An 11,121-nucleotide genomic window follows, 5' to 3' on the forward strand; every position below is an offset into this window, starting at 1 on the left:
AAGGGGTTTTTTGCCTTGATTGGTCAGAGAACCGAGGTAGTATGTCCTTTTCAAAAAAGTGTCAGGTGAAAAGTCTGTTTTGCAGAGGGACAGGTGGATATTTGAAGGGTTTTTTTTGCCTAAGTTGGTTAGAGAACCGAGGCAATATTCGAAAAGGTGTCAGGTGAAAAGTCTATTTTGTAGAGAGACAAGTGGATTTTTTAAGGGTTTTTTTACCTTGGTTGCTAATATAACCGAGTATAGGTTTAATGCTTCAGTTCCCCTTGAATCGAGACGTATAAGTTCATTGAAACTATGAAAATGCCATCACATTTTGCTAGGCTTCGGTTTTTTTGAAACCGAAACCTATTTTACGAGTTAAAATACTATTTCTACACTAGTGATGGCAAGTCACACTAGACGCATGACCTCTTTTGCTCCAAAATTTGAGAGTCTGATTTTGAATTTTTCCTCTCTTTTTTTGGACACCTCCTAGGGTTCCTTGGCCTATAAATACATGTTTCTCCACTTACAAAATAACTTTAAGACTTGTAATGAAATGCTGCCAAAATTGTGCACTTTCTACTTGTCTACAAAACCAAAATCACCCTAGATTAGCTCTTTCTCAATACTACTCTAGTTTTCTTTGTGATGAGTTGGCCTCACTTCTCTCTAGGGACCTCAAACATCGGACTATACCTTTCTCCTTCTCATTCCAATCCAAGCTTTTGCTCACACACTCCAATCGGCTCAAGCATTCAAGAAGGCTTTAAGTCTCAACTGAAGGCTATCATATTATATATTATTCCTTTAAATCTTTGAAATATTCTACAATATGATTGAGATTTTAGAAATTGGACAAAATTAATATAAAGAATACTTTCACGAACGGTTTTTAACTTATTACTTGTCACTTTGAAGTGCATATAAGATGGCTGAAAATTTTTTAACACTCATTTTCATTGTTTTAAGGAAGTTTATAACTAACAATATTCTTTTGGCACCACCTCATTTTTAGAAACCGATTACTATGTGCGTTTTCCTTAAAATCACCCATGTGCTTAGGTCAATTACAAGTTTACTAAGTATTAATCATAAAATTAGTTAAGATAATCATTACTTTAAGTAGTCTTATGAGTGCATTTTATATTCTAATTCTTTAAGATGCATGAGATGTGTCTATTCATTCACCTTGGGTGACAGGTTACTCTAAAAAGAAGAATGAACCCTCTTGTATTATCCATTTTGAACAATGAATAAAATTCTCTCTTTTATTGAGTTTAACTTTAGGAGTGATAACCTTTTTTTTTATTCTTATCTTGATAAGCTTTATTAAATAGTGAATCTTCTTATACTTTATTTTAAGCTTCATTTTAACAATGATATATGATCTTCTCCATCTTTAAATCTCAATCCATTAAATTCTATTTCATTTGAATACTTGTTTATGTTTTGCTTAAAAAACTCAAGCAAAACCATGGATATTTCATGTTCTGCCAATCTTGTTTGTTTGTCCATAGGTTCTAAGTTCCTTATATATCTCTTTAATGTAATAAAATTCTTTTCAATCTTTTAACTTTACGTCAATAAAGGACACTTAAAGTATTTAGTTTTATTCTTGAAGTTGTTATCCCAATTCTAATTATACGAGTAATTTACCAAAGTATAATTTGAAAGAGCTTAGGTTTTTTCCTTGGAACACTATACCCTCTTTATTCAAATTAATAATGGCTATTCAAATTAGATGCCCATTATTTTTCACGTCATAGTTTCGATTTTGATACAGCATTTATTGATTAGTATTAAATGATCCGTATTCTTTTATTGGCTTCCATGAAATCTACCAATTTTCTTTCATGGAGTATTGAATTAAGAGAAAACTTTAAAGAACAAGAAGCTATATATTTGAGGTCAAATATTGCACTTGAGTGTTGTGGAAGTAACATAACTACCGAAGACAATATCTAGTTGCATCATAATGAATCTAACCTATCACATTTACTTATGTTTTTGACCAATGCACCAGATTTAGAAGAACATAAAACCTTCAATAATAGAGCAATAAAGCAACCTCCTAAACTAGTAAGACTTGTATCAAATCCTGTGACAAATTCCATTATATAAACAAATCAATCCTTGGAATTCTTCCATCCACATCACGAAAACTAGCTAGTTCTCACACAATAGCCCTATCACAGGTTCATTTCAATATGGCATTCTTGCCAAATTTTGCACCTTTCAACATTCTTAGTCTACTGTTATTAGTGGTTGGAGTCATTGTGTCTAGGGCTGAAGCTAGGCCAAGAGCATTCTTTGTATTTGGAGATTCACTTGTTGATAATGGAAATAACAATTACTTGGCTACCACTGCACGAGCTGATGCTCCTCCTTATGGCATTGATTACGCTCCAAATCACAGACCAACTGGTCGTTTCTCCAATGGCTACAACATTCCTGACTTTATCAGTTCAGTTTACATATCTCTTCCCACATTTTCAACCCCATTTTTTTCTTTTAGCATTCATCTTAAAGAGTTCTATTTTCATGATCAAAATTTGTTGTTATGAACCATTTTTTTCATGTCTAAGTAATAATTTTGTCGTTTGCAGGTCAGCGACTTGGTGCTGAGTCTACATTGCCATATTTGAGTCCCGAGTTGACAGGAGATAAGCTCCTAGTTGGTGCCAATTTCGCTTCAGCAGGAATTGGCATACTTAATGACACTGGAATTCAGTTTGTAAGTTGATGAATAAGGACAATTGTAAAACTTAGTTCTTACTTTCAACATAAAAAACTGATGTTGCATGCATCTTTTATACAGGTAAACGTGATCAGAATGTATAGACAGCTAGAATATTTTCAGGAGTACCAGAACCGAGTGAGTTCTTTGATTGGAGCTTCACAGGCAAAGCGTTTAGTGAATCAATCACTAGTTCTGATTACAGTAGGTGGCAATGATTTTGTGAACAATTACTACTTAGTGCCGAATTCAGCAAGGTCTCGCCAATACCCACTTCCTCAATATGTGAATTATCTCATCTCTGAGTACCAAAAGCTTTTGCAGGTAAAACCCTATTGATTAAACAAAAGGGTTAACGCATAATGTGTTGTCTTGACTATTTCTCTCATTTTGTCATACACAAATTCTGCAGAAGCTGTATGATCTTGGAGCTAGGAGAGTTCTTGTGACAGGCACAGGACCTTTGGGTTGTGTCCCTTCAGAACTAGCCCAACGAGGCAGAAATGGAGAATGTGCTGCTGAACTACAAGAAGCAGCAGAATTGTTTAACCCACAACTGGAACAAATGTTGCTACAACTCAACAGGAAACTTGGAAAGGACGTTTTCATTGCTGCAAACACAGGCAAAATGCATAACAACTTCGTTACTAACCCCGAACAGTTTGGTACGACACATTATTTTTCATGTTATCTAACTCCATGTCCTGTTTGTCAAGGTTTTACACTGTGGTTGGAGTTGTGTTACGGGCATTGCAATTATGTTTCATGTTACTTGAAAGACAATGCGGTTGCCGTCAAAACTTTTAAAATCATGTTCTAACTAGTGGAGTAATAAAGCAACAATTAAGGTCTAAGGTTTGTGTTGTTGTTGTTGTTGCAGGGTTTATTACTGCAAAGGTAGCTTGCTGTGGACAAGGACCCTACAATGGTCTTGGATTGTGCACACCACTCTCCAACCTGTGCTCTAATAGAGGGCAGTATGCATTTTGGGATGCATTCCATCCATCTGAAAAGGCCAACAGACTTATTGTGGAGGAAATCATGTCAGGGTCTGAAGCTTACATGAATCCTATGAACCTTAGCACCATCTTGGCTTTGGATGCTATCACCACATGAAGACAAACGAACATGATCATCCTTTGATGTTATAGTTCATGATATCTCGCTTTATACTTGTTTTATAGTTTATTAGTTGTAATTTTGAGTACTGTATTCCTCCGTATAAGTGAGGAACAAAACTTAAGAAAATAACTTGGGTTTTACCCAACGTTACTGTGGAGGATATAAATGCTACATCGATTCCAAAAGCTAGATCATGTTCCAGTGTCAATTTTCCCATTCTGTGAAGGGCACCCAATGTACTGAATTAAATACGTTTTTGTTTCCCCACTTTCTTGATTAATTTTTCTTTTAAATTGAATCCTTAATCAATTAAAATATTTTATTTAAGTATCTTTTCTACCTTCATTAGTTCTATTTTCTACATGTTAATTACATGTCACTAATGCAGATAGGGCTTTAGATGTCTGTTATTTTGGGCTTTTAACGTCACATCCAAACCCGACGTCTATATGAGTGACATTAATCGAACATCGGACTCTGCAGGTCCGACGTCATTATAGACGTCGATTAAGTTCCATGTCTGACATGTATACAAACGTCGGTCCATGCAATTAACCGACATCTAAGAACACTATAAAAGACGTCAGACATGGTACTAACCGATGTCTAAGGGCACAATAGACGTTGAATATGGCACTAACCGACATCTACTGAGTATTCGTTGTATTTTAATGTAGTTTTGCTCGTGTCTTTGGGTAACATTGTAGCACCTCCTTCCTTTGCTTGCTTCTTCCGCAAGAAAAAATTGCGTCTTTTGCATCTCTTATGACATTTCAACCTAAAACAAAACTTGGGTTGTTGCCTAGTTCCATTCCAACCGCCAAAGAAAAAGAATGCGGTGACATGGAAACTAGGCAAGGACCCAGGTTTGGCTTTAGGTTGAAATGCCATAAGAGATCCAAAAGACGCAAGCTTTTCTTACTAGGAAGTTAGCAAAGGGAGAAGGTGCACTACGCTACCCAAAGACACGAGAAAAACCGCAGCAAAACACAACGAAAACTCATTTTAATCGGTTCAAATGAAAGATAATACATCAAAGATTACTTTAGCCGGAGTAAACGTAAGATTAAACGGTTCAAAAGAGATCAAACACACTTGGAAATGCAATGCCGCAGAGAGAAAAGAAGAAGGAAGAGGATGAAGTGCGCATAACTGCTGGTTCGTAATGTCTTATTTAAAAGAATATCAGACGTCGGTTTCTCCAGCGACTGACGTCTATTCTCCAATATACGTTGGGGCTCTCAGTAATGAGACATCCATTCGATTTAAAAATTAATATTCGTGGTACATATAGACGTTAGATGTAGGGGGCGCTGACGTATATAATGGCATATAGACGTCGGTATGGCGGGATCTGACGTCTAGATGGCGAAAAGAAATGACTTTTCACCTACCTGACAGACATATAGATGTCGGTTGGGGGGACCAACGTCTGTAATATTAGAGACGTTGATGCCCCTCCCAAACGACGTCTGTAATATTATAGACATTGGTGCTCCTCCTAAACGACGTCTAAATGGCGAAAAGAAATGATTTTTCACTTACCTGTCAAGCATATATAGACATAATTTAAGATGGGCCCTGATGTCTATTATGTTATAGACGTCGGGACCCATCTGAACTGACATCTATATGTCCACTTATTTACGAAAATGCCACTGGTCAATAATTTACTTTTGGTGATTTCTGATCCGACATCTATGAGGTGACGTTAAAGCCCAATTTTGCACTAGTTCTTGTTGAGACCTAAACCAATCTATAAAAAATTATCCAAAAATTAAATAATCTATTATAATTAATTCTTTTTTCTTGATTTGAAATTTTTTCGAACGGTAGTTTTAAATAATTTATATTTGGAACTTACGAAAAAAAAACTAAAACAGAATTGAAATTAATCATTTAAATTTTGTATTATTTATTACTTCATTGATATATGGAAGATATAGATACTAAGGGATAGATGAGTAACACTATATATTTAATATATGAATGACCAGAGAAAAGAAAGAAACGATCTTTCTTGGCTTTGAGTTGGGTTGAAGTTTAAGCTTTTTCACTTGCATTCTTGTATGGGAAGAATAATAGTAGTTTCTGCCAAGTTTGAGTGGAAGGGTCTAAGCCCACCACCAGTGAGGAAAGGTGACGAGATCTCAATTAGCCCAAAAAAGGTGTAAACATGGAATAAAGGGAGTGTCATTAGCATCACCGAAGGTAGCAAATAAAGGAGGAATGAAAAAAAGCGCCCATCGCTGTTTTTAGCACTCCCAGCGAGATGTCTCCCAGTGCAAATTGGCAGCGCCGAACAGAGTTGGGTTGCGTTGTCCAAGCTGCCATTGCTTACTTGGAATGCAAGTAATCTACAAGCTTCTAAAAGGTGTTCACGCATTCAACATTGTGCACGTGCTCCACACTTTAGTTTTAGTTCCTTGATTAGTGGCGTGAGATTAAGAGACTAAGCTTGTTTACTTTCTTTAGTTCAGTTAGACATAATTTATAAATAGAAGATTGCATTCATTGTAGATTTGGAATATAGAGAGAAACGATGCTCAAACTGAGAGTGATTGAGTGTTCTTCTGCGTGTTTGACCCTTATTTTGAGTAGATAGCTCTCGTGGCGAATCCAGATTCCATTTATCCTGGTTCATTCTCACCAAGTGGTGGGTTCTTGCATCTTCCCTCTCCATTCTACACTGGTTCCCATTTCTGCTCACGTTGCAACTTGCGTTAGTCAAATAAGTGTCCCAACTTTTCCTATTCAGTGATTTGTGTTATGTGTAGATAATATGCTCATCCTATTGTTACTCTTGCTTAGATCGGGTACTAGTATGTCTTGATTGATGACTATTGGAAATTAACAAAATTAAGATAATATGTTATGTTAATTTTTTAGGAAAATAAAAGTCATGTTGACTGGTAGGATTTATTTGTTATTTTCTAGGAACTAAGAGCACTAGTTTGTTAGTGGTTATAGATAAAAATGCAGAATTTCCTAGAGGCTTTGGATCTTTGGGAAGCAGTGGAGGAGGATTACGATATTGCTCCGCTGTCCGACAACCCCACTATAGCTCAGATGAAAACCTACAAGGAGAAACAAACCAAAAAAGCAAAGACATGTTTATTTTCTGGTGTTTCAAAAATAATTTTCACCACGATCATGTCTCACAGCACCACAAAAACAATTTGGGATTACTTGAAGGAAGAATATGCAAGAGATGAGAGAATTAGAAGCATGCAAATATTGAATTTAATGAGAGAATCTGACACCATCAAAGAGTTCTCAAATACATTGCTTGGCATTGCCAACAAAGTAAGATTGTTGGGCACCGCTTTTTCTGAGTCAAGAATTGTTGAAAAAATTCTTGTATCAGTACCAGAAAGATATGAAGCTTCTATAACTACCTTGGAGAACACAAATGATCTATCTAAGATCACTTTGGCAGAGGTGTTGCATGCCTTACAAGCCCAAGAGCAAAGAAGACTTATGAGGAAAGAAGGATATGTGGAGGGTGCTTTTCAAATCAAATTCCAGAGACACAAGAAGAAGAAGAACAATGATACTAGACCTAGAAGATTAAACAAGATCAACAACAAGAGTAATAATACTCAGGTTTTTCCACCTTGTCCTCATTGTAAGAAAACCAATCATCCACAAAAAAAGGTGCTGGTGGAGACCGGATGCAACGTGTCATAAGTGTGGGCAGCTACGGCACATGGAAAAGATTTGCAAGTCTCATCAACAACAAGGAGAAGTTAAGGTTCTCGAGGATCAACCGCAAGAGGAACAATTGTTTGTTGTTACATGCCTTGCTACCAATAGCTCCACAGAAAGTTGGCTAATAGACAGTAGTTGCACAAACCACATAAGTTATGATTGAGAACTCTTTAAAGAACTTGACAAAACTGCACTCTCTAAAGTCAGAGTAGGTAATGGAGCATCAATTGCAGTAAAAGGCAAAGGAACAGTGGCAATTGAAGGTCAAACAGGTTTGAAACTGATTTCAGATGTTTTATATGTTCCAAAAATTAACCAAAACTTGTTTAGTGTTCCTCAATTGCTTGAAAAAGGTTATAAGGTGTTGTTTGAAGACAAAAATTGTATGATTAAAGATTCAGCAGGCAAGGAAGTCTTTAAAGTTAGAATGAAAGGAACAAGTTTTGCTTTGGACTTAATGAGTGAAGAACAAGCTGTAGTGCACAAAGAGATCAGCAGTACGATACTTTGGCATAAAAGATTGGGCCATTTTCACCATAGTACTCTAATATTCATGAAGGAGAATAAGATGGTCAGAGGCTTACCTGATATAGAAGAAGTATTTCCTACATGCATTGCTTGTCAATATGGAAAGCAAACAAGACTCCCATTTCCACAAAACAAGACTTGGAGGGCTATACAAAATCTATAATTGATACATATAGATGTTGGAGGTCCTATGAGCACACCATCATTGAATGGTAGTAGGTATTATATTATTTTCATTGATGACATGACAAGAATGTGTTGGATATATTTTATGAAGTTTAAATATGAAGTGGCTGACATTTTTTGGAAGTTTAAAACTTTGGTGGAAAATCAGAGAAAGTGCAAAATGAAGATGATCAGATCCGACAATGGAACTGAATATACTTCCAAAAAAATTTAACAAGTTTGGTGAAGATATAAGTGTAGAACACCAATTTACAGCCCCTTATTCACCTCAGTAAAATGGCACTGCAGAAAGCAAAAATCGGACGATTATGGAGATAGCTAGGTGCTTACTTCATGACAAAGAGTTGCCTAAAAAATTCTGGGCAGAGGTTGTAAATACAGCAGTATCTTTACTCAATAGTCTGCCAACAAAAGCTTTACAACAAAGAACACCTTTTGAAGCATGGTACGGTTACAATCCTGAGCTCTTTAATTTAAGGATATTTGGTTGCTTGTGTTTCTCTTCTATTCCTCATATTAAGAGAGACAAATTGGACAAGAAAGCATAACCTGGATTTTTTGCAGGCTATAGCTTGATTTCAAAAGCCTACAAGATTTATCTTCTACACAATAACAAATTCATTGTTAGTAGGGATGTGAAATTCTTGGAGTTTGATTGTTGGAGCTGGAAAGACAACAAATTCCTTGAACAACTTGATTATTCGGGCTCGAAAGGCAACAATGAGCTTGAATTGCAGGAGAAGAATGAAGATGTGGATGACGAACCTGTCAAAGGAACAAGATTGCTTTCTAACATCTATCAAAGGTGTAATGTTGCGGTCATGGAACCTAGTGGATATGAAGAGGCTATGACTGACAAGGGGTGGATCAATGCTATGGAAGAGAAGCTTAAAATGATTGAAAAAATCATTCGTGGGAGTTGATGGATAGACCTGGTCATAAAAAGGCCATTGGAGTAAAGTGGGTTTATAGAACCAAGTTCAATCCTGATGGTTCTATGAACAAGTACAAGGCAAGACTTGTTGTCAAGGGATATGCTCAGATGTTTGGGGTGGATTTCTCTAAAACATTTGCCCAATTGCCAGGTTAGACACAATAAGGTTGATGCTAGCACTAGCTGCACAAAAGGCTGGCTTATACATCAATTGGATGTAAAATCAACATTTTTGAATGGATATTTAGAGGATGAAATTTTCGTGGAACATCCAAAAGGTTTTGCTCTTCAAGGACAAGAAGACAAGGTTTATCTACTGAAAAAGGCATTATATGGTTTGAAACAAGCACCAAGGTCTTAGTATAGTAGAATTGATGCACATTTAATGAGCTTAGGCTTTGTGAAAATTCTAAGTGAGTACACCTTATATATTAAAAAGGTGAATGAAGATATACTTATGATATCTCTGTATGTTGATGACTTATTTGTTACAGGAAATTGGAAGGAGATGATTAACAAGTTTAAAGAAGAAATGGAAAATGTCTTTGAAATGATAGACCTTGGAAAGATGACATTTTTTCTTGGTATGCAACTGCAGCAAAAGAAAAATGAAATATTTGTGTGCCAAGAAAAGTATGCAAAGGAAGTACTTATGAAGTTCAACATGGAAGAGTGTAAGTCAGCTACAACTCCAATGAACCAAAAAGAAAAGTTTTGCAGAGAAGATGGAGCTAAAAAGGTTGATGAAAAGTTGTTTAGATCCTTAATAGGATGCTTAATGTATTTTATTGCCACTCGACCAGATATCATGCATTCAGTGAGTTTTTTTTATCAAGGTACATGAATTGTGCTAGTGAAATTCATTTTCAAGCAGCAAAAATAATTCTTAAATATGTTAAAGGCACGATTGATTATGGTATATGGTTCAACAAAGTTGAAAGCTTATGTTTTAATTCTTGGTTCTGGAGTTTTTTCATGGTGTTCCAAAAAGCAAGAAATTATAGCCCAATCAACAACAGAAGCAGAGTATGTTGTTGCTGCTACTGCTGTAAATCAAACTATCTGGATAAGGAAAATCATGACTGACTTACACATAGAACAAGAAGATAGCACAAAGATTTTTGTGGATAATCAAGCTGCAATTTCAATTGCCAATAATCCAGTTTTTCATGACAAAACAAAGCTTTTTAAGATAAAACTTCTCTTTCTAAGAAAACTTCAAAGAGAAGAGGGAAACTAGTTTACTGCAAAACAGAAAATCAAGTGGTTGATATCCTAACCATGTCACTTCCAAAATTTAGATTTGAATTCTTGAGACAAAAGCTTGGAGTTTGCCGTTCCAAAGTCAATGAAGAGTGTTGATTGATGACTATTGAAAATTAACAAATTAAAATAATGTTGTTATTTTTTAAGAAAATAAAAGTCTACTAACTGGTAGGATTTATTTACTATTTTCTAGACACTAAGAGCACTAGTTTGTTAGTGGTTATAAATACCATATTTTCGTACATTTAGGTTCAGTTATTTGCTTTATAAAAGCAATAACACTCCTCAATAAAATATAGCAATGCAGTTTTATATTTCTTTATTCCACTCTCTCAACCTTTCTTTCAATAAAATAACCAACAGTATGAGTCAGATTCCTTAAATCTCAATTATGTTAGGTGTGAATTGTTTCCACCGAATAACCAAAGCATATTTCTAATAACTACAATTTGCAACATGAATCTATCAATCGGATTCATATTATGTGGTATATAGAGCCCAGGCCTTTGGAAATATGCATATATGTATGTAGCTTCCAGTGTTGTTCAATTTGATTTCGTACATTGTCATTTCGATGCATGTGTCAGTAGGTAGTAATACTAGTCTATGCAGTTTTGTTTTGCTGTCTTAGGAAGTTCGGATGTGATGTTAACAC

General features: G+C 35.6%; 1 protein-coding gene across 1 annotated transcript; it reads left to right on the top strand.

Moving 5' to 3' along the window:
* The first annotated feature begins 2,134 nt into the window (after window positions 1–2,134).
* On the top strand, window positions 2,135–4,112 carry LOC106763374 (GDSL esterase/lipase At5g33370). Its single transcript, XM_014647573.2, has 5 exons — window positions 2,135–2,445; window positions 2,589–2,716; window positions 2,801–3,043; window positions 3,132–3,384; window positions 3,600–4,112. The coding sequence occupies exons 1-5, from the start codon at window positions 2,190–2,192 to the stop codon at window positions 3,833–3,835; spliced, it is 1,116 nt and encodes a 371-aa protein (XP_014503059.1). The 5' UTR covers window positions 2,135–2,189; the 3' UTR covers window positions 3,836–4,112.
* Window positions 4,113–11,121: the final 7,009 nt, after the last annotated feature.

Source organism: Vigna radiata, chromosome 1 (genome assembly GCF_000741045.1).
Source record: "Vigna radiata var. radiata cultivar VC1973A chromosome 1, Vradiata_ver6, whole genome shotgun sequence".
Classification (NCBI taxonomy): Eukaryota; Viridiplantae; Streptophyta; class Magnoliopsida; order Fabales; family Fabaceae; genus Vigna; species Vigna radiata.